The 23,736-nt window shown below is 47.1% G+C and overlaps 1 protein-coding gene across 9 annotated transcripts in view; it reads right to left on the bottom strand.

The window, feature by feature from the left end:
• Positions 1–22,759, bottom strand: part of LIMCH1 (LIM and calponin homology domains 1) — a 341,102-nt gene extending 318,343 nt beyond the window's left edge. For all 9 annotated transcript variants that reach the window (XM_065907146.1, XM_065907147.1, XM_065907148.1 and 6 more), the window contains exon 1: positions 22,580–22,759. In XM_065907146.1, coding sequence (XP_065763218.1) covers positions 22,580–22,675 — 96 coding nt within the window. In that variant the 5' untranslated portion in view covers positions 22,676–22,759. The remainder of the gene's footprint in view (positions 1–22,579) is intronic.
• Positions 22,760–23,736: the final 977 nt, after the last annotated feature.

Raw genomic sequence — 23,736 nt, 5'->3', positions numbered from 1 at the left:
AATACTGATTATTTTATTCCATCTCACGAACTAGGAATGATGTTGTTGGCAGAAACTATAACTATATTCCCCAGATGCACACCCCTTCACACAACCCCACAGAAATAATGATTAAAATATGCTTGAAATCTTACATCTGCCAATATTGCCCTGTGCAACCGACACTTGCTTGTTTTGTCATCTGCTAGGTTCTCCGCCCTGGCTGCACATTGGAGCCACTCGGGGGAAACTTTTATGAAATAACAGTGCCCAGGCCCTGATCCAGATCATTTTAAATCAAAAGCTCCCAAGTGATTCCAATGTGCAGCCAGAGCTGAGAACTGCTGAGTTGAAGCTCTCTGCTAACAGGGAGGCAGTAATTACTATTGCATGCTGATTTAAAAAACAAAATAAAATTTGAGAAAACTCAAAATCTCTGGAAGATTTTGTTGGAACAAAAAGCTCCAAATCAAGCAAAATTTTGAGCAACATGGGTTTAGGTATAAATGGTCCATATCATGAGTAATCATCTGTAAAAGGTGAGAGTCTTGGTTCAGAGGCTCTTTTATCCCTGTATTGTTTATTGTTGCTATTGTTTACATTTTTGTAGTTTAAAAGACTTGATCCATTTCGGAAAATATATCTAGAGAGACCATCGTATACTCAGTTTATCCAAATAGATTGGATTAGGTTAAATGATTATATGTCGAATACCTCCTACTGAATTCCTTATATACAAATCATGATACATGATCAATTACAGTTAGAAGTACATGTTGATTCTATAGCAACTTATGGTGGTTAAAAATTCTTTGATGCTCCTCCCTTCAAAACGTGAAGCCTAATTCCCCTCCTTTTGAGTGTGGGTTACACTTATTGACCCACTCCTAAGGAATACAACTTGGCAGATATGGAAGCCTGTGAAGTCTGCGGCCAGGTCACAGTAGGATTATGGCATCATCCTGACTCTCTTAAATCACACACTCTGGGAGGACGTGAGTGTCACAGGGACACTCAAGTGGCCCTTACAGAGAGGCCTCTAAGACCTCCTGCCGACAGCCAGCAAAGACCTAAAGCTCCTGCTCACATAAATGGACTGTCTTAGAAGAGAATCTCTGGGGCTCTCCTGGTGGCCCAGCGGTTAAGATTTCACCTTCCAATGCAGGGGGAGCAGGTTCAATCCCTGGTCAGAGAACCAAGGTCCCACGTGCCCCAGGGTCAAAAAAACAAAACATAAAAAAAGCAGAAGCAATACTGTAGCAAACTCAATAAAGACCTCAAAAAAAAAAAAAAGAAGAGGATCTTCTAGCCCTAGCCAAGGCTTCAGATGATTACACCCCAAGCCAACAATCTGGTTTGTAACCCCCAAAGAGACCCTGAGACAGAACCACGCACCTAACCTTCCTAAATTTCTGACTCACAGAAACTGGAGAAATGATAAATATTTGTTGACTTAAACTGCTAAGTTTGGGATTAATTTGTTATGCAGCAATAAATAATGTACCATCACAAAGCTTTTAACAGTTTTCTTGACAAGTATCTAGAAGCGTCTTTTCTCCTACCTACATCTCATCTAAATTCCCTTCCTGTATGTCTCAGGAACCTCGTCTTCTCGGTCATTCCTTCTCACTGTGATATAATCAATAGCTCCCCTCCGCCTCTCTCAAAGTCATGTAATAAGCTCATGTCTCTCCATCTTCACGTACAGAACAAAACAAATCCTACTACGATCCTGTACGCCTCTCCCCCTGCTGTTTACAGCTGTCTGCTTTATTCACCGTCAAGCACCATAAAATTACCATCTACGCCCCTTCTCCCAGCTTTTATACCGCTCACTAAGCCTTAGATCACTGCAGTCGCTTAAAATAATTCACACTATCCTCTTACAGCCAAAGGACACGGTTCCTTAAACATCCCTGGCTATCTTATAGGCTCCTCCAATAACACATTAAAACTTGAGCTCATCCTCTTTCTCCTCACATCACTCTTCTTCCTATGTCCCCTGTCTACCACCCAGTTGATCAAGCCATAAATTTGGGAGTTGCTCTCAATTTCTCCATTTCTCTCATCTCCCCCATCCATTCACTCATTAAATCTCATCCATGTTACATCCTTAATGTCTCTCATATTCACACCCACTTTGCTACCACGATCATCTTGTCTATATTCCTGCAACAACCCTCTGGCATCCCTGCTTCAGTACCAATCCCTGTGATCATTCCCTTCCTTGCCACCAAAATTATCCTCCCACTCGCTCAGAGCTATCTGACTCTTTTGCAACCCCATGAACTACAGCCTGCCAGGCTCCTCTGTCCAGGGATTCTCCAGGAAAGAATACTGCAGTGGGTTGCCATTCCCTTCCCCAGGTGATCTTGCCAACCCAGGGATCAAACCTGGGTCTCCTGCATTGCAGGCAGATTCTTTACTATTTGAACCACCAGGGGTCTGTTCCTTACTTTGAATTATTCCTCCTTGCTTCCAGACAAAATCTAAACTCCACTTTAAAATGCTAATAGCTGTCAACATCTATTAAGCACTCGATTAAATGTCAAGCACTTTTACAGGTGCCTATGTGTTAACTTTTTAATTTAATCCTAACAGTTCATGAGGTAGGCACTGAAAACAGCCTTTACCATTTTACAGATGATGAACTAAGGCACAGAGAGGCTAAGTAAGTTCCCCCACAGTCACAGAGCTAGTGAGATGGAATGGCCAAGTTTGGAACCCAGGCTGTGATTCCAGAGTCCAGCCCTTTCAGTTCCAACACCAAACCCTGAGGCGCGGCACACAGGCCTTCATGGGTGGGACCCAGGATTTTCTCCCAGCAGCCCTCTCCAAAGGCTGTTCTCCGGGTCCCTGCTGCTTCCTGGACATGCCCTGCTCCTGCAAACCTCCACGCCTCTGCTCAAGGTGTTCTCATGATCTCAAAGGCCCTCCGCCAGCCCTTGCTCTCATCCTCCTCACCCTTACCTTCTCCCTCCAGTTGACCACACAGGCTCACTTATCAAGACTCAACCCGATGCTCATCTTCTCAAAGACACTGATCCTGATCCAGGGGTCAGCTCTCTTCTTCTTTTGCAGCGACCAGGAACCACAAACGCTTCAGGACAGGCTGGAGTATTGCCTGAAGAATATCCCTTCCCCTCCCTTCCCTTCCTCGCCCCTCCCCTTGTGAGAGGGATGCCCTGCCCTGTCCCACTGCCTCGGCCACACCGCTTGCTTTGGCAGGGGAATGTGAGTAGATGCGAGGCAAGTGGAGACCTTAAATCTGCTGCAAGATTTGGCCGCGCTCTGGTGCACCTGTCATGCATTTGCTGTGGAGGCGTCTCCCACGCAGTCTCTGGGCCCAGGAGAACAAACACATGAAGCAGACCTGAACCCAGTCCACGGGCTTGACTCAAGTGCAGTCAACCCGGAGCTCGAAGCAGAACTGCTCCAGGAGACCCCTGGGTCCATGAGATAGAAAAAACAAAAACCACCGCTCTCTGCCTCTGAGAGTTTTGGTGGGTGACTGATGTGTCGCACTGCACTGCTCTACCGAGAGTCAGCTAATATATACCTTAATTTCATGCGTCTTTTAACATGTCCTGAGGACTGGGAACAGTGCTGACAACATTATGAGCTCTTAATAGATTTAACATAAAACCTTTTAATGTATGTATAATGTATAATTCAGAATTGTTTTTTAGTATTTTCACTAAGTAGTATAAATAAATGGGCAACCATCACCACCATCTAATTCTATATTTCTATCACTCCCAAAAGATACTCATAGGCATTATTAGTCTCTAAGTAGATTTTAAAATAATTAGTAACTTAATAAATGATATGTAAGAAAATTCTTAGAACTCTTATTCCAAACTAGCATCATGATATAAACATTGCCAAAATTTAAAAAAAAATTTTTTTGAAATGTGTCTCTTTTAGGGTATGAGATTATTTTTTAATTTTATTTTTAAAATAATTTATACTCACATTCTCCATATATTTTAATATCAATTGATATTTAATATCAATATTTAATACACATATATTGCATTGCAAAGCAATGCTCATTGGGGGATTTTAATTTTCAATCTACAGATCACAGAGAGATGCTTACATAAAAAAAACACAAAGCATTCAGGAGAGAAAAAAAAATGTCACACAGTTCAAAGCTATCAGTAATGATGAAAATGTGACATAGAAACTGCTTCTGCACTTTAAAAAATCATCTTGGTCAAATGCCAAAAATAAAAAACTCAAAATTTCCACTAATGAGGACCAGAGCTTCAAAAATTAGCAAATCCACACTTTAAAATAGAAATGTCAAAATCCAAAAAAATGACAGGGTTGAAAAACTATTCCCACTGAATAATTGACACCATACTTAAACACTGTTACTCTTTATAACAAAGAAAATCATGTGTAAAACAAAACCCTATATGACAAGCTCATTTCACTCAATTATCAAAGAGGGAAAGACAGAGGTCTTATTTCAGAGAGAAATTCCATAAAAGAGATGCCTTTGGAAATAAGGTTTATTAAAGACTTGACTGCTTAATCACTCAGTCTGCCCGACTCTGCGACCCCACGGACTGCAGCCTGCCAGGCTCCTCTGTCCATGGGACTCTCCAGGCAAGAATACTGGAGCGGGCTGCCATGCCCTCCTCCAGGGGATCTTCCCAACCCAGGGGTCAAACCCAGGTCGCCCACATCGCAGGCGGACTCTCTACTGTCTGAGACACCAGGGAAGTGGGATAAATAAAACATGAGATGCTTTACAGGTAAAGATATTCTACATGTTACAGGTAAGATACTGTAAACTCAAAAAATGTATTTTCTACATATAGAAAACGCATCTTAGGACGTGTTTTGCTGTGCTATATGAAACTATTTTACTATTTAAGAGACCTAGAAAACCATCCCTATGACCACTGCTATTCCTTAAAAAAAAAAAAAGAAAGAAAATCTAACCAAGGCAGAGTGAAGTATCCAGTGAGCTTCAAGCATCCTGACTTCACCTACACGGTCCGAGTGGTTTGTATTTTTACCCTCCTCTTCCCCGTGCAGGCTCTGCCCGGGATCCAGCTGCGCTGTGCCAATCTGGGTCACTCAGCCAGAGGACCAGGGGGCGACAGCCGCCAGGCCCGCTTTTAGAAGCCCGCACGCCTGGGGGGCGTGCAGACACAGGCGGGCTTCTCCCGCTAGCAGCAGCGGCGTGGCTCTGCTACCTCCAGGCTTCAGGCTCCACAGAACACAGCCTCACCTGAGGGGCAGGAACCTGAGCGGGAGGACGAATCGGCTTCTGGCGTCGGATGACCTCATTTCTAACATCTGTCAACAGCGCCTCTCATATAACTCAGTAAAACAGTCAACGTAGACTGAATGCAAAGGAGAACTGAAGGACCCAGGCTGGACCGTTTTACGTTATTTTTTTTCAGCTTTCTTAAGGCATAATTGACAAATAAAATGACAAGATATTTTAAATGTCTGTCATGATGATCTAATACATGAGAGGATTCCTTCCATCTAATTAATTAACGCTTTCTGTCACCTCATGCATTTATATATATATATATGTTTGTGTATATTACATATATGGGATTTTTTTCTCGTGAGAACATTAAGTTCTCTCTTAGCAAATCTTAACAACACAGTATTATCAACTACAGTCACCATGTTACACATTAGATATTCATCTTACACCTGAAAGTTTGTACCATTTTACCAACCTCTCCATAGTTCCCCCACCCTCAACCCCTGGAAACCACTTCTCTATTCTCCATTTTTATCAGTTCAACTTTTTTTTTTAAGATGCCACATATAAGTTAGATCATACAATATTTGTCTGCCTGTCTGACTTATTTCACTTAGCATAATACCCAAGGTTCCTTCACAAACGGAGAGATTTTCTCCTTTTTTTATGACTGATTAGAATTCATTGTGTGTGTGCATGCGTGTGTCTGGGTATGTGTACAGATCACATCTTTTTTATTCACTCATCTCTTGATAGACACTTATTAATAGGTTGTTTCCATATCTTGGCTATTGTAAATAATGCTGTAATGAACATACAGGTGCATATATTTTTTGAATCGATGTTCTTATTTCCTTTAGAAAAATACCCAGAAGTGGAATTGCTAAATCACATGGTAACTCTATGTTTAATTTTGTGAGGAAGCCCCACACTGTTTTCCATTGTTGCTGCACCAATGCCCATGCCTACCCACGGGGCATAAGAGTTCCCTTTTCTCCACGTCCTCACCAACACTTGTTCTTCACCATCTTTTTGAGGATAGCCATCTAACAAGCGTGAGGTGATATCTCACTGCGGTTTTGACACATTTCCCTGCTGGTGAGGGATGTTGCGCACATTTGCATGTACTTGTTGGCCATCTGTATGTCCTCTTTAGAAAAATGTCTATTCAGTTCCTCTGCCCATTTTTTAATCAGATTGTTTGTGGTTTTACTATTGAGTTGTATGAGTTACATTACTTTTTAGTCAACACTTCAAAACCAGTGTTTCACTCAACCACATCTTTACACCTCATAGAATCAACTAGGGGCTGAGTTGGGGATGTGACACTCAATGACATCTCTAAAACGGATCCTTTTCTAGTCTTCTAAACAATCTGTTAATGCCTTTTTTAACCAACCTAGATTATAATCCCAAACTCAGCTCCAAGGAGCCACTGTTCTGAGTTGTTTTTTTTTTTTTTTTTAACTATTTCCTTGTTTTTCTCTACAGTCTTGCTCCTGTGAATGCACTCCTATATACTACTGAATTTTAATTAAAATGTTGGTAACATTCGTTGGTTACCAAAATGTTGCTAACATTTGCTGGCTTCCCTGTCCTTCATTATCCCCCAGAGCTTGCTCAAACTCACATCTACCTTCTCATCATCTACTTCCACCAGATTTTCCTTTAGGGAATTCATCTCTTCACTGCTGGGTAGCAAGCAGTGGGGATGAACATACCATCCCTTACTAGGGATGGGCCAAGGTGGACCCTGACTGGCTTAAGCTAATCAATTTATCTATTCCCCAGGTGATTATGAAAGAGGGATGTGTCTCCGTTCTCTGCCCAGAAGGTGTAAAGAGAACATGAGGACTGGAATTGATCTTGCCCAGCCAAGCCCGCAAGGAGAAAAACCTGGACTTTCTGGGATGGAGGAGGGCAGGTCAGATACTTACACAAAGCCTGAGCATAAAGCCACGCAATGTACAGCACAGCCGAAAGGCCGAGAATCCCTGTCCTTACTGATGCCACAGAGCCGCTGAATCAACCGCATCTGAAGTAGGAATCTACCTCCAGGCTGTCAGGAGGTCAATAAACCACCTTCTTTTCCCCTAAAGCCAGTTTAGGTTGAATTTCTGTTGCTTGCAACAGAACAGTTAGTTTAGTTTTACAAACTCAAACACACAAAAGAATGTTTTAATGAATAAAATGACTAAACACACTCATAAAAAACCACATGAATAAGAAAATTTTTTGACACATTATACAACTCATGGCTCCTGGTGGAAGTTAAAAGTCAGTGGTTTATCAGGGTCCATCAGGCCACCCAGGAACCAAGACCACAAATGCATTAGAATGCAGGGCTGGGGCGATGCCCGAGGCCTCATCTGGATAAATAACTCCCCCTTCCAGGTGGCAGCAACTATCAGGCAGTATATTGGATGAAGAGATTCACTTGGGGAGTTTCTTGAAAATTCCTGAAAACACGTTCAAAGTCAACACAGGGCTCCAGCACCGAGTCATCACCCACACTCCCACTCGGCCCACCTCTTCACTGCTGCCGCCCACCACCAACATCCCTCAAGGTTGCCCTTGGTGAGGAGGCTGGATCACGGCCCATTGAGTGGTGGTCACAAGCACAGATAAAGCAGCCAGGCTGCCTGGGTTTGAAGATCAGCCCCACCATCTGAGGACTGTGTGATCTTCAACTATTTACTTATTTCTCTATAAAATCAGAGGAAAAAACGTTTGCACCTAGCTTACAGGATGGCTGAGAAGCTAATGCTTAGAATAGGGCCAGCCAGCAGTAAGTATAAATTACTGTCATGTACTAGGATAATTTGAGGACGTTGACAGAAAATCTGATCCCTGGCCTCCAGGCGCAAGCCCACAGCCCTGCGGAGCCCAGCTTCTGTGCCAAGCTGACGGCCCTCGCCTCACGGCCTTCATCCTGCACCTCCCGGCCCTGGGTCCCCACACGCCCACCACCCAGGGCTCACTCTTTGGAGTCTCCGTCCATCCCCCAGCCTCCACCTGGGACACAGTCTCCTGGTCCTTTCTGTCTGGCCAGTCCCTACTCATCCTTGAGGACTCAGCTCAGCAGCTCTTCCTCACAGAAGCGGCCCAAGGCCCAAACAGTGAAGGAGGCCCAGGCCTCTCTATGTCCACAGGGCTTCCTGTTCCTTTTCTGAACACACACCACACGCACACACACACTCCAGGGCATCTTCTAGACTCGTGGATCGAACCCACATCTCCTGCATCTCCCACACTGGCAGGTGGATTCTTTACTAGTGAGCTGCCTGGGAAGGCACTTGAAGTACTACAAACACACAAAATCTAAAAGAAAGATGCCTCAGAGGAAAAGAATGCGCTATTTCACCCCTTCTCCAAAAACAGGAGCAGCTTCTCTGGGGAATGTTGTCTAAGGTCGTCTGATGGTAGGTAGGAAATGTAAAATTCCTTAAAAAGTTTCTTATGACCCAAGAGTCTAAATTCCAGCATCAGGAATCATCCAGCTGTTGTTTTACACATTTCTGTCTGTGATCTGAGCATGTGAGTAGAGAGAGTCTGCACAAAAGATTAAAATCCAAGTATTTCCACTATAAAACAAAGCAATTCCTGAAAATGAATGAATAATGTCCCAAAGTAAGACAAATAACCAAAAACCTCATATATTGCAAAATCACACACTAAAAAATAACAAGGCTGATGGAAAATTTAGAGTTGGGACAGAAGGCTCAAGTCCCATTCAACTTTGTAACCAGAATAACAAAAACAATAAGAAACTGAGAATTACTAGCACATATAAAAAGATGTTTTCTACTTCCTGTTATAAATGTGGGACTTGTACCAGAAAGGAGGATGGGGTCAAGAGGCAAGATGGAAAGGGTGTAAGGAAAGACTGAAGCTGCTGCATTAAGAAGATAAGGTAAAACGCAGAAAGGTCTGGGAAAATCAAACTTTTTAATAAATGCAAAGCCAAATGGAGCCCAGAGCAAGAAAAGGTGCCATTGCTTCCCTGGTTCACGTAACACTAGTCTTCTTTGCTTCCAGTTACTGCTAACGGGTAATGCCAGATACAAAGGTGCTAGGAAAAGCTCACATGAACCGTTGCAACGTGGATCTTGAAAGCATCACTCCCTATTTCCCAATTGCATATGCAATAATTCACACTACAGAAACATAAACTGTAGCACAGCCAATGGTATTTGCTCAGAACACCAGGGCCCCGTGCCGGCTCAGAGGGCTGAGAGGGAGCTGCAATCAGGAAGTACCGAAAGGCTGGCCCAAGAGAAGGACCACCGCAGGGGCATTGTGTGAGGGCCCTGGAGTCGCATCAGATCTGAGTCCTGACCCATCTGCCGGCCAGCCTTAACGTTAAAGAAACACACGGCAACAGTCACAGCAGAGACCCTCGACCTGAGTCAGTGGGCCACGGATACCTGTGCGACCCAAGGACTAAATACAATGACAAACGCCGAACACCCAGCACAATGCCTTGCAGAGATGCATACTAACCACATGCTTTTCTTCCTCCTGTTAATAATTTCTGGTCTGCTGCTGCTGCTAAGTCACATCAGTCGTATCCGACTCTTTGCGACCCCATAGACGGCAGCCCACCAGGCTCCCCGTCCCTGGGATTCTCCAGGCAAGAACACTGGAGTGGGTTGCCATTTCCTTCTCCAGCGCGTTAAAGTGAAAAGTGAAAGTGAAGTCGGTCAGTCGTGTCCAACTCTTAGCGACCCCATGGACCGCAGCCTACCAGGCTCCTCTGTCCATGGGATTTTCCAGGCAAGAGCACTGGAGTGGGGTGCCATTGCCTTCTCCAATTTCTGGCCTAGGACCACTGGATATAAACAGGGAGTCAGATCTCAACCAAGGGAAAAGAGACTGGTAAAGAGAAAGGAAGTAAAAATAGTTCCACCCATCGGACATGGTTTATTCTGCTCCTGTAATGGTTTTTCATCACAGTCCTAACCACTCTACTGCCAAAATGTATCTTTTTAAAAGCAATGAGAGGGCTCCAGTTTCAGAGAATGTGCTTGGGAGTCACAGAGGTGGGACTGTTTCCTAGCAACCAGCAGTACGATGCACACAGAAGATGCTCACTAAACAGCTGCTGAGGGAATGAGGAAGACGGAGGGCAGGTCATCTGCCGGCTCAGATGGCTGGGATCTAAGCAAGCAGATGGCTGCTTTTACTTCTAAAGCAGAGCAGTCACCAGCTCAGGCTCAAGCTCCGGAACCAAACCGCCTGGGCTCAAATCCCAGCTCTGCCACTTGTTAACTACGTGACTTCAGGCAGATCAGTAACACTCCTGCATTCCAGTTTTCCTGTCATGTAAAATGGGCATAAAGCGGGGCTTAGCTGAGAAGCCCCTTGTGAGCCAGGCACAGCGCTAGGTTATAGGTTATATCATGCTATATTACATTATATTATATAAGCCAAGCACCTAGACGAGCACGGCCCTAGGCTGTGTTCTACAAGTGAGTCCTGTTAACTGTTATATTTACTTGGCACTGAGCTATCTACTTTATCACTCTACATCATCACACTCCGTCAACTCCTGCAACATGATGAATCAGGCCTCCACTTGTCACCCACCCCTCCGATTTATGACATCTTGCAGGGTTCCTGAGGAAACAGGCGGCAACCACATCTGCTGGTTGATAACATTCAGCTCCACAAGCTCCCTTTCTTCATGTTCTGTAGGAAAGGCAGAGAGAATGCCATTTCTCAGTGTTTCCATCGGGTCATGACAATGAACGCTCACAGTCAGAGCCCCTGATTAATGTCAGCTGCTGGTCGCTAGCCTGTGTGTGGGGCATGGTCCGCTTAAAATACCTATCCAATAGGAACTTACCCAGATGACCGCGATCATAAAATTCCTCCGTGCTCTCTCTTTACCTAGATCCTACCACAGGGGAGAGAGAGGAGGCTGGCTGACCGGCCGAGGTGGGGACACAGGGGCGGTGAGAGTGGGGGCAGGATGCTGGGAAGCAAGCATGTTTATTGGGAGAAACGAGACGTCTGCTCTCCAGCCCCGCCGACAGGAACGCCAAGGGCAGAGCACAGTCCTGCCCCAGTCCAACCTGAGGGCAAGGGCGGCCTGCTAAATAATTCCTCCAACTGATATCACCTACCTAAGAGCCAAGAGTGCAATCACTTCCCCAAGTGTCCAATCACTGACTGTCTCCAGGCAACTACTGGGTAAACGGCTTTTTTTAATCAGTCTTTTAAAAAAACACTTTGCTTCCCGTCAGGGCAGCAACAGAGTCTATTTTCTCTGCCACAGCTGAGTCCAAGTGCCAATCAGGCAATCATAGCTGGGCCCGGACTCACTGAGAAATCTCTCGGGCAGCGGGGAATGCGGCTCTGGGGCCCTGTCGGAGCAGAGAGAATAAACCAAAGAGGAACGGGATGGTCACCAAGACCCACACCATGGCCACAAGTGCCCTAGGGCTTAGCAAAGCAGGCAGAACCCAAGCAACAATCTACTTGTTACCGTGAAATACGACAACGTTTCTGACAGAGGTGAATCCTAAATGTCAGGTATGCACAGAGGATCAGTGGGCTTACAGGAATCAGGCAGTCTGTCTCAGAAGCAGTCACAGTTAAGCCCTGTCTTAAAAGGATTTGCCCCTGGAGAAGTGGAGAAGGGGCATTCCAGGGTACCCCTACCTGAACCACCATTCTCCCCTTTCTCCTGAGAAACGGAACCCCGATTATTACCTGGGAATACCCACCTTCCCCTGCAATCAAGACAGGTCATATTACTGAAATCCCAGGCAATAAAATGAAAGTAGAAGTGTCAGAAAGAATTGTCTGAAAGGCATCTTACAAGGGAAGGATGCACTCTTCACTTTCCCTTTCCTCACCCTGCTTCCTGGAAGGGTGATACGATGGTGAATCTCCAGCAGCCATGTTGGGCCATGTGGAAGGAGGAGGGGCAGGGTCTGGAGACGATGGGTTTGAGTGTTAAAAGAAATCTAAGTCACAGGGTTTACAACTAACGGGGCTCCCAGATGACACACAACTTTATTAGTTTATAAAGCACCTTCTTTTAGACGAATTTGGGGGACAAGTTCCCAAATCAGAGGACATCTGTGGGTCACCACCCAAAGTCTCGTACAGAATTGCTCTGCTTACTCACTAAAAATTAGGCAGGTTTCCTACAGTCCCTTCTTACCTCAGAGCAGAGCGCAGGTTCTACAGACCCTATTCTGGGGAAGAATTTTAATCCCAGAGTCCAGGTTCAAATGTAAATCCCAAAGTTCTCTCTGCCATTTCTTCTAGAAGAGGGTCTCTTGATTTACCTAGCCTTGATCCTAAGCGCTCCAGTCGACCATCATGCAAACCCTATTCTGAGTGGCCTGCAAGAATATTCAAGCATTTCTGACTCAGCTCCCTTCTCCACCTGCTCTCCTACACACATGCCTTCCACATACTTGGAGAGCTATAACAGCATAAAAGCACGTGAGCCCTTATCTCAATAAACCAGCATCCATCTAATTCCCCTCTCAGTTCAGTTCAGCTCAGTCGCTCAGTCGTGTCTGACTCTTCGCGACCCCATGAATTGCAGCACGCCAGGCCTCCCTGTCCATCACCAACTCCCGAAGTTTACTCAGCTCATGCCCATCGAGTCGGTGATGCCATTCAACCATCTCATCCTCTGTTGTCCCCGTCTCCTCCTGCCCCCAGTCCCTCCCAGCATCAGGGTCTTTACCAATGAAACAACTCTTCGCATGAGGTGGCCAAAGTACTGGAGTTTCAGCTTCAGCATCAGTCCTTTCAAAGAACACCCAGGACTGATCTCCTTTAGGATGAACTGGTTGGATCTCCTTGCAGCCCAAGGGACTCTCAAAAGTCTTCTCCAACACCACAGTTCAAAAGGATCAATTTTCAGCGCTCAGCTTTCTTCACAGTCCAACTCTCACCTCCATACATGACCACTGGACGAACCATAGCCTTGACCAGATGGACCTTTGTTGGCAAAGTAATGTCTCTGCTTTTTAATATCCTATCCCATCAATGGTCTTAGCTTAAACATCACTTTCACAATGAGCCCTTGCCTGCCTAAAGGCATTTTCTCTTAAGACCCTCATTCTTTGTTGTCATAGCAATTATCCCAACTTGTTGCTGTGAATTTATTGTTTAAGCTCAGTGCCCACCATTTCTGCTACATTGCGTAATTCCTATGGACAGGAATCACGGTTACTTTGTTCACCATCTAACCTTGGTTCTCAGCACGATGCCTGGTACATGGTCAAAGCTTAGTCAACACTTTTCAGGAAATGAATTTTAAAATCCGCTTAAAACACTTTCACACATTAGTGCTTATCTTCACCATTAATGCTTCTTTTTAGTGTTTACACTGAAGTGAACTCACAAGTGAAGGACTTCCCCGGTGGCTCAGTGGTAAAGTATCCACCTGCCAATACAAGAGACGAGGGTTCAATCCCTGGGTCGGGAAGACCCCCTGGAGAAGGAAATGGCAACCCACTCCAGTATTCTTGCCTGGGAAATCCCATGGAGCGAGGAGCCTGGAGGGCTACAGTCCTTGGGGTCTCAAAAAGCTGGACACGACTGAACTCGCACGCACCAAGTTATGAGTGACAGCCAAGTATCCCAAATAATTCTATTCATATTTCAAACCACCTGACTGAACCTATCCCAGCCTTCATTCAGTTTTCTATTAGAATAAAATAATTGTTTGAATACTATTTTTAAAAATACTTCTTAGGAGAGGAAAAGAGAGCCATCTACTTCACAATAAATAAATTCAATTCCTCACTTAGTGCCCCACTAGGTAAAAAATAAGGCTGAGGACTTTTTTATAACAGTATTGGGATGTAAAAATAAAAAAGCCACAAGTCTGTCTGCCCTTGACCTTTATTAAAAAGAAAAACAAGTGCAGGTCTATTCTTGCATGGTCTCCTAATGGGCTATTTATGGATAGATGGGTGGGGTACATCCCTAACTGCTAAGGTTGACCAGGAGACTGAGTTGCCCCCAACAATGATTGCAAATGTCACCATCAGAATTGCAGGGCCATGGAAACATGGAGCCTTCTCAGTCTAACCAATATCTTATCCTCAAGGTCCCAGCGTAGATAAAAGGATACAGTTTTGTTGATAGTATAAGTTTAGTGTGAAAAGGTATCAGCCAAAATATTCCTTAGGTGCATGTTGTATGACTGCTTCCCCTTGGCTTTTCCCATTTGCCAAACATAATTCTCCAAGATTCTATGGGCACACCATCAGGGTTAGCTAGCTGCATGAGGACACCTCTTTGGGAGTGTTGTTTTCAACACTGCAAACATGGAATTTTACCACAGCAGAACTGAACTCCATGACATCATTCTGCCTTGCAGAGAGAGATATAACATCTCCCCGTGTCCAGGCAGAAGTCTTTCCAATGTCCTATCATTTTTTTTAAGGACTATTTTTTTCCTGTATCATCTAGCAACCCTCTAATTGAGGCTATTTTTATATTCTCAATTACTTAAAAACAAAGTTCTATTATCCCCTCCTCATTTGACTGCACTGAAGTCATCCTTTTTTCCTCTTATCCTCCCCCCACCAAAAGACCCTTAATACCTTTCATTTGCTTCAAAAGTAAACACACACACACCCTGAGGAACAGATGAGGGAAGTACTATAAATTGTACTGCATGGTTTTCTAAATCACAAAAGAGTGAACTGACCTTCAAAAAAAAGAATACAGGTCCAAAAAGAATCTAGTCAAAAATCAACCACTGTTAAGTGATCCAGTCCTCAATCAGGAAAATAAAGGCCAAAATGACCTGGGTTAGACTGGAATGTAGGTGACAAGCCAAGACTCCCAGAAGTCACAGAACTGCTTACTCAGATCCTTCAGTTCTTGAGGATGGTCTGGGACAGCTGCAGCGGAGGCTGCCACGCTCCTCTCTTGGAAGCTCCTGCCTCTTGGCTGAACTCAACAACAAAAGTGCTCCCAGGTGAGCGCCTGTCCAGATGGGAGAGCTCTCGGGTGGGAGCGAAGGAGCCTGGTGAAGCCTCAGACAGACACCCCAACAGCGCTCCCACACATCGGCACGGGGAAGAGAGAGCCCTTTGTGCCCGGACTTGGAGCACAGAACAGATCACGTGGCTATCAGGTCTTTGCTCAAAGTCTCTGGGGAAGGGAAAGTATGGAATAACGCGCCTGCTCACCTGCTCCACGAGAACACGCTAAAGCGCCCAGGGACTGCGCATTCATCAGCAGATGGAAAGCCACTGGAGGTAAAAACCATCACGAGACAGCCATGGTCCCTAACGTCAGGGTGCTGGTCAGTCACTCAGTCGTGTCCGCCTCTCTGCAACCCCGGGGGCCGCAGCACGCCAGGCTTCCCTGTCCTTCACCACCTCCCGGAGTTTGCTCAAACTCATTTCCACTGAGTCAGTGATGTGATCACACCACCTCATCCCCTGTCGCCCCCTTCTCTTCTTGCTCTCAATCTTTCCCAGCATCAGGGTCTTTTCCAATAAGTCTATTCTAGAATATCTGTCCTCTTAAGAAATCACATGTTAATGAATCAGCAAGCTTTAAAAAAAAGTTTTTTAATGAATTATTTACCTAGTAGCCACTTGCCCTAAAAAAAGTTCAGTGGGGGGCCTGGGGGCTGTAACAACAGGAGACAGAAACCAGAGTCTAGCAGCCGTGAGCTACAGACAATTCCAGCGCCCCTTTCCACCTCAGCAAAGTGAGGCTGACGGCAGGCAGCAAAGGCATGGAGCGTGACTCCGCTCGCCTGAGGGCCGTGGCAGCACCACCGACTTGGTTTCCCAACCCCGCCTTCACCCAACATAAGGCCTGTCCTGCAAGGACAGCCCCTCAGTCCTGGTAGTGGAAAGATGTGAACAGCGAAGAAAAACTACCTAGGGAGCTGCAGCTTCTGAAATCCACACTGTGACTCAGAAAATGAATGACAGCGGTGGGGGGCCTCTGCACAGTCAGAGGAACAGGAAACGCAGTCCTTGCAGGAGTTTGCACACATGGTCCTAAACGTGGAAAGCAATATACAGGGTATGAGCCTACAATCCCACTCCTGGGCATATGCCTAGAGAAAAACATACTCTGAAAAGATACTTGCATCCCCAGTGTCCACAGCAATACTACTTATAACAGGCAAGACATGGAAGCAACCTAAGTGTCCATCGACAGAGCAACATGGATGGACCTAGAAATTATCATACTAAGTGAAATAAGCCAAATAAGACAAATATCATATATCACTTCTATGCAGAATCTAAAGAAAGGATACAAATGAAATTATTTACTAAACAGAAGTAGACTCGCAGACACAGAAAACAAATTTATGGATATCCAGTAGGAGAGAGAGGTAAATTAGGAGTTTTGGATTAAAATATATACATGGCTGTAAATAAAATAGATCACCAACAAGGACGTGTGCAGCACAGAGAACTATACTCAATATCTTGCAATAACCAATAACAGAGAGAGTGTAAAAAAAGAACACGCATATGTATAACTGAATCATGTTACTGCAGAACTGAAAATAATGCAAGATTGTAAATCAACTATATTTCAATGAAAAAATATTTTAGAAGGATAATAAGGACTACAACGCCAGGCAGCCTGAGTTGGAATCCTAACTCTAGCCAGAACTTCCTGACGAGGTGAACCTAGGCAAGACTCCTAATTCCTGGAAGCCTCAATGTCTTCAACTGCAGATTTTGGGTATCCGGGTGCAAATACTTGTAGCTATTTTAATAAGATGCTTCAATTAAAGTTCTAGTTTTGCCACTTACTTGTAACTTTGGGCAAGACATTTTCTCACCTGTGAGTGGGAATAATAACAGTACTTACTTAGAAGGGATTAATGCCTACCTTGACTTTTTCACCCTGCCCCTGACATAGAGTAAGCACTCAAAAAATAGCAACTTTTATCATCATGAGCATCGGTTTCACCACCATCATTACCATGTTAACCCGAGCTATGACATTTTTAAGTTTCGGAATAGTCCAAAGCAAAAAGAGAAGCTGCCAGGCCAATTTCCAGGGGCCGCCTGGTCCCACCTGGCACTGCCGGCACAGAATCGCTGGCCAGATGTCTGCATCATGGTTCCATTGTCATACATCCGCAGAGAGCCGGGGGCCCAGAGGACCGGTTCCTGGGGACACAGGCCCCACCCCACCGCTTCTTGGTGGCCAGAAGTCTGCTCATTTGGAGCCTGCCTGACGCAAACTTGGTTTCCAGGGAGATGCTGGGCCAGAGAAGCCAGCTCCGCCTCCCACTCCACTTCCCCTTTCCCCAAATCTGTGGGACCTCACTGTTCTCCTACCCTGCGATAGCACTGTGTCATAGCAGCCCTTGTATACAAACAAGCCAGACCATTTACATGTCACTGTGAGAATGACGCTGCCTGCTCTCATTTCCATACCCATTCAGACCACTACTCTACTCCTGATCTAGCCAGAAAAGTTCTTCTTCCCCTTCCCTGGCTCTCCGTGCCAAGTAGAGAACCACATGCAATGTTAAATCTTTGTTGTAAAAAGGATGTAAGAGTCATCAAGTCCCAACAGAGAAGGAGAATTAGAATGACTGTATAACTTATGACATATGGTCATTGGTCATTACATTGCAAATGTCATGTTACTGGCCACCAAATGCTACATCCTCTCAAAGGCTACACATAAATTCTCCCACTGCCAAACAACACAACAGATTTCAGTCTTGGGGAGCTACGGTACCCTCAATGCTTTTAATATTCAAAATCAGGTCCCAGTTGAATCAGAAAACAATTCTGTGTGAGCAGGGGGGGAAATGACCCAAAATGAAGAACTGATCCCTTCTAGCCCTAGTTCCGACTTATGTGAAATATGGATTAGGTCACAAATGAGATTATATTCAGCACCAAGCCCCACAGGCATGTCACGATTAAAGTTAAAGGAGTCCAGAAACATCTCAAGTTGAGAAGTAAGGCTGAGCTGGGTTGAAATTTCCAACCCCTCCTTAAAGGCTTGTTCCAGATCACAACTGAACCCAAGTTGAAGTGACATCTGTTTCTCCAGTAAGTATTTGGCATTGCAGAGAATAACTGCAGATTAGAACAGATAAATATTGTTGTGGGCTGAGAGGCAAAGGTCAGGAGGGGAACTAAGAAAATTCAAATAATTGACCTGCTAACAAAGCCCTGTAACTTAACAAATACCATCATGGGCGCTGGGGGTGGGGGGCAGAGGGAGAAAGAGGAAAAAGAAGTGAGGAAGCAGGAAGGAAAATAAATGGGGGACTTATTCTTTTTCTAGAGGGCGTTGACACAACTTCAATGAACAAAACACTGCTATACTGGAGATGACTATTCAGACAACTACCATTTGTACAACAATTTAATGTTGGATTGTCTTCAAGAGGAGGAGAACTGAGCATTCTGCTTGGAGTCTAATAACAAAGACTTTAAAGGCATTAAACTTATATAGTCAACATAATATTGAGGAATAATTTTCCAAGCCTCATTGGACTATCAGGGTCATCTTATCAGCAGATGTTACTGGTTCTCCTCTGAAGCCTCAATCTCTCTTAACACAAGTTAGAATAACACACAGCACCTACTTAACTTTGAGACCAGGTATCTGGGGTTCATAAGGTAAGACAATAGAGTGAGATGGTAGAAAACTGAATTCTATTTTTTACACTAAAAACTCAGGGTTCTAAAGATTTTCTTTCAAACTCAACTGCAGTTGGTGTTAACAATAGGAACAATAATGACAGCAATAACAGTAGCATTAATAAAGATAGCAGTGGTGATGGCAATAGTATTCTTATAGTAATGATAGTAGTGATATTAAAAGCAGTAGTGATGTCATGGCAATAATAACAACTTTTACTTTTGCAGCACTTCCTAAAAGCCAGCTACTAGTCTAAGCATCTTAAATGTTATTAACTTATTTCATTCTCACAGCACACCTTTCAGATAGGTAATCTATTATTAGTACCCCTGTTTGACAACCACTTTCAACAATCTCTCTGTTATTTTTCCAGAGCTAGCTTTCAGAGAAATGATTTAGAACCAAAAGGAGAGGAAGCACAGCCTTGTCCAATGTCACACAGCTAGCAGGCAATACACCCAGGATGCTAACCGAGGCTGCCCAGCCCCAAAGCCTGACCTCTAACCACTGTGCTTCACTTGCTGCCACTTTGCTTAGGAAGATCTGCTAGAAAAGGAATGTGCAAGGAATTCAGACCCCTGCCTGCTGGTAGCCAGAGTTAAAGCTTGAAGTTTGCTGTTTCCTTGTGGAGTCTCCCCAATGCCACATTAAGACACGTAGCCTGCTCCGACAGCCATAAAAAGTCACTCCAAGTGTTAGGGAAGTATTCCCACTTCCCTCCACCCCACCCCCATCCTACGCCTATGACCTCCATCGAGGCCTTCACCTTTGCCAGCCAAGGCAGAGGCTAGGGTGGGGTGAGCCTGGGGCATGGTTCCCAGGCCACCGTTTCCTGCCCAGTAACACAGCCCTCAAATAGCCAAGGCTGCAGGCCGAGAAATTCCTCACTAACAAGTTATCTCCTGGAGCTTGTTCCCTGAGCCTTTATTAAGAATGAACGTTTTCAAGCCAATCCTTGACTTAAGGAAGACCGGAGACTGAAGAGAAGAGACAAGCTGCAAGGTTTGTTTATTAACCTGCTACACCCAAGGGAACATTTTTTTGAAAGGGTGAAATTCCTGACTACTCAAAAGGAAAAAAAAAAAAAGAGGCCTGTGGGAAATTTAATCACCAGCTGAACAGAAGCGAAAAACAAAGCCCTACCAATGAGGATGTTGCCAGAGACAGTGGGGTCCCTAAAGGAGATGCAATTGTCTCGAGATAACAGTCCCCCTGGGAATTCAGCTCACACTAAGTACTACATTATTGCTATATTAGCTGAGGAATCTTTGTTCACTGGGCAACTGGGCGCAGAACCAGCAGTTACTGCCGCTGGGTTCCCCTCGCTTCGCAGACAGGGCATTTACATTTCAAGAGGAACCTCCGGGAAGGAAGAAAGGCGGGCTCTACCTCTCTGGAGCAAGCACCTTTTTATACAGCCTGGGAGGGGAAGCTCTCCTTTCCTTGAAACCCAACTCCGAGATTGAAAGGAGATAGGCCGCTTCAATAATGCACAGGCACAAAGCCACGGCCGCTTCATCCTAAAGCCACGCACTGCCCGCTGCGGCTTTCACATTCTCGAGCTGGTAGATCTGGTGAAGCATCAAGAACAATGCCCAACTGTCTATAGGGCCCGATGGGGCTCAGCTTTCTTAAGGAAGCCCTTCTTTTTTAAAAAATCTATGGAACCAGGACAAGAGCAGATATTCTGCAACGCATAATATTTAGCTTGAAATATACCACCACTTAAAAACAGACTGACCTGGATGGAAAATGTTTTAGATCATGACCTAGGTGAGGAGCTACAGTACTATATGGGCTTCCCTGAGGGCTTGGTGGTAAAGAATCTACCCGCAGATGCAGTGCAGGTTCCATCCATGGGTCAAGAAGATTCCCTGGAGAAGGAAATGACAACCCACTCCAGGATTCTTGTCTGGGAAATCCCATGGACAGAGGAACCTGGAGGGCTAGAGTCCATGGGGTTGCAAAGAGATGGGCATGACTGATGACTAAACAGCAGCATAGTACCTACTATATACCTACGTCAAAATTCACGGAGGTGTGCACTGAAGAAGTACACACTCTCCTGTAACTATACCAAAATACATTTTTTTTTCAAGTACAGTATGTCCGTGTTACAATTAAGGAAATTGGGAATAAACCGCTTGCCTTCAAGAGCTGTAAAGTGTTCTGCTCTTACCCCTTTCTTCATCACCACCCACATCAAAATCCTCTCCTGAGAATTTTAAAGTTCAAGAACAAGAAAAACACAATTCTCCAACTCTCAACCAAGCCAGTGACTACCAATGCTTCCTGGATGTCCTGTGAACCCAAGGATGGAGCACAGAGAAAGCACCTGTCACAGGCCAAGCCGTGCCAGCCACACATCCCAGACAAAAGTCACAGTCTTTTTCTCATCTGGGCGTGAGCCATCAAATTATGAGACATGCTTGGGGCTTAGAGCAACAGAGCTTTGAATTGATTCTTCTGTTTTTGTTTGTTTTCACCCTATTTTTAAATAAATCTTTCTAAACTCTGCCTAACACTTGCTTGCTTGAAACGGCTTAACCTGGTAAGGTGCAGGCCTCTGGCTGGAGCATTAGAGCAGCATTAAGCGGTTTTCCCAGGCAGTTCAGCAGATTTCAATCTGTCCAACAGCGCGGAGATGTGCGGTGCCACGGGGGGACCGTCTGAGTAATGACAGGCTCCACCATTACCGAATCATGACTTAGCGGTACATTTCTTCCTTTGAACTACCAGGGAAGGTGAGCTGCTCCTCTCTGAGGAAGACAGGGTCAAATCAGCCTCTCACTAAGCTTCAAGAAAGGCGGCCTGCCGAAACCGAGGCTCAGTGCATGGATCATGGGGGGTCACCTTTACCCCTCGCGTCCTCCAAGCGTCCTAAGCCCCGCAGACGCGGCATTTCGGGAGCGCGGGGCCACCAAGCTGCGTCTACAGATAGACATCGAGAACCAGGATCGCCCAGCGAGCGCTTCCTGGACTCAGCCAGCCGAGAGCTCCAGTGATTTCCCTGGCCTGCCACCGAGCCATTTAAGAAGTGAAATGCGCCAACGGGGCCGGGAACCGGCACCTCTGGGACGGAGAGGGGCCTGCCAATGGACGGGCGACGTCGACGCGGATGGTGCATTCGCAGGTGGGTCTTGCGGGCTCCGGGCCCTGTGTGCTGTGCCAGCCTCACACCTGACCCGGTGCCGGGAACACAGCCAGAGGCTCCGGTGCGCGTGCGATGCCGTGAGACACGAACAACTCCGCTCCGGGAGGACGGGGAGGGGGCTCGGGGCGGAGGTAGGACGCGGAGCAGGACCGCCGGCATGCGGCGTCCCCAAGGCCTCCGCGGGCTCCCGCCTGATGCGCCTCTGCGGCGCCTCTGCCAGCACCGCGCTTCCCCGGGCAGCGCCTGGAAGCCGCAGGAGCTGAGATCTGCGCGACGGGCGGGAGGAGGGATGGAAGCGCAGGGCACCGCTTCCCGCCCCGACACGCACAGCGAGACCGCAGTGTCCTTCCCTGCGCGCCACCCTCGCCCGGGACGCCGGCGCAAAGCGCCCGGCGGTGGCCGCTCGCTCGAGGCCCTGCGGGCTGACCCGGAGCAGCCGGGAAAGCAAAGCGGGGAGTGGGGGAGTGGGGGAGTGGGGGAGGCGAGACCCGACCTGTCGGCCCGGTGTGTGCGGATCGGCGGCTCCGCGCTGCCGCTGCCAGGCCGCCCGCCCGCCGCGGGGTACCTACCTCGATCCACTTCTGCGCCTCGGAGAAGGCGGGCTCGGGGGGCGGCTCGGGCTGCAGGGGCTGGAGAGCGTCCAGACCGAGAACGGGACAAGCCATTTGCGAAGCCCCGCGTCCACTCGAGCGCCGGGCCGCCGGGATGAGGACGGCCGCCGCCGCCGCCGCCGCCGCAGGAGCGCGCTCCCCGCCCCTTCCCGCCCGCCCGCCCGCTCCCCTCCCCGGCCGCCCCGCCCCGCGCGGCGCAGGTCCCGGAGGAGCGCCGCGCTGCCGCCGACCACGCCGCCGCAGCTGTTCCCCGCGCCGCCCGGCCCGGCCGCGCCGTGTGTCCCCGCGGGAGCGAGCGCCCCGGCGCCGGGGCTCCCTCTCCGCCCCACCCCGCCCCACCGCCTCCGCGGGCGCCGCACCAGCCCCTCCCGGGCGGGGGTGTCAGCCTCCGACTAAAAATAACCGGGAGGGAGCACCGAGTGCCTCCCTCCCCTGCCCGCAGCGCGGCCCGGAGAGGGATTCGGCCAGCCGCCCCGCGCGGCCCCGCGCCCCGCCGGCTGCGGAGGGGCCGGCAGGTCGGCCGGCACCCGGGAGACCGCGGCCAGCGCGGCGCACGCGTCCCCGGGAGCCCGCGCTGCCGCAGCCGGGCAGTGGCCGCCCGCACCTGCCGCACCCCGCGCCAACCGCGGCTACGGAAGTGGGGGGAAGAGGGGCTGCCCGCTGACCCCAGGCAGGGATGTTCAGTCCCCTGATCTTTCTGTAAGATAAAGACAAACGACCCTTTATAAACCTCTGTCTCTCCAGGCAAGCTACCTGTGCTGATTGATTTAACTCACCTTTATTGTGCACCTACTATGTGTTGGGACCACAAGGATGAAAGAAGAGAAGGGAAGGGAGGGGCTAGGTGGGAAGAGGAAGAACTGGGAAGTCTTGGCCCTCAAAATAATTACATTCTAGAGGAAATGGGATAAAAAAGAAGATAAGGTTGGAGAGTGATACATGCTAAACAGATAAAAGAGAAGATCAACTATGACCTGGGAAGAGGGTATTGCCAACTGCAGATTGCCTCTCCACCTTCACCCGGGAGGCCAACCTGTGGGTCCAGGCTCTGCTAATGGGAGGGAGGGCGTGAGGTCTGCAGGCTGGAGGAGAGGGCCATGGGGATGTTTTAGGTA

Source organism: Muntiacus reevesi, chromosome 16 (assembly GCF_963930625.1).
Source record: "Muntiacus reevesi chromosome 16, mMunRee1.1, whole genome shotgun sequence".
Lineage (NCBI taxonomy): Eukaryota > Metazoa > Chordata > Mammalia > Artiodactyla > Cervidae > Muntiacus > Muntiacus reevesi.
The sequence above is the reverse complement of the archived record's forward strand: the minus strand, read 5'-3'. Positions and strand labels throughout refer to the sequence as shown.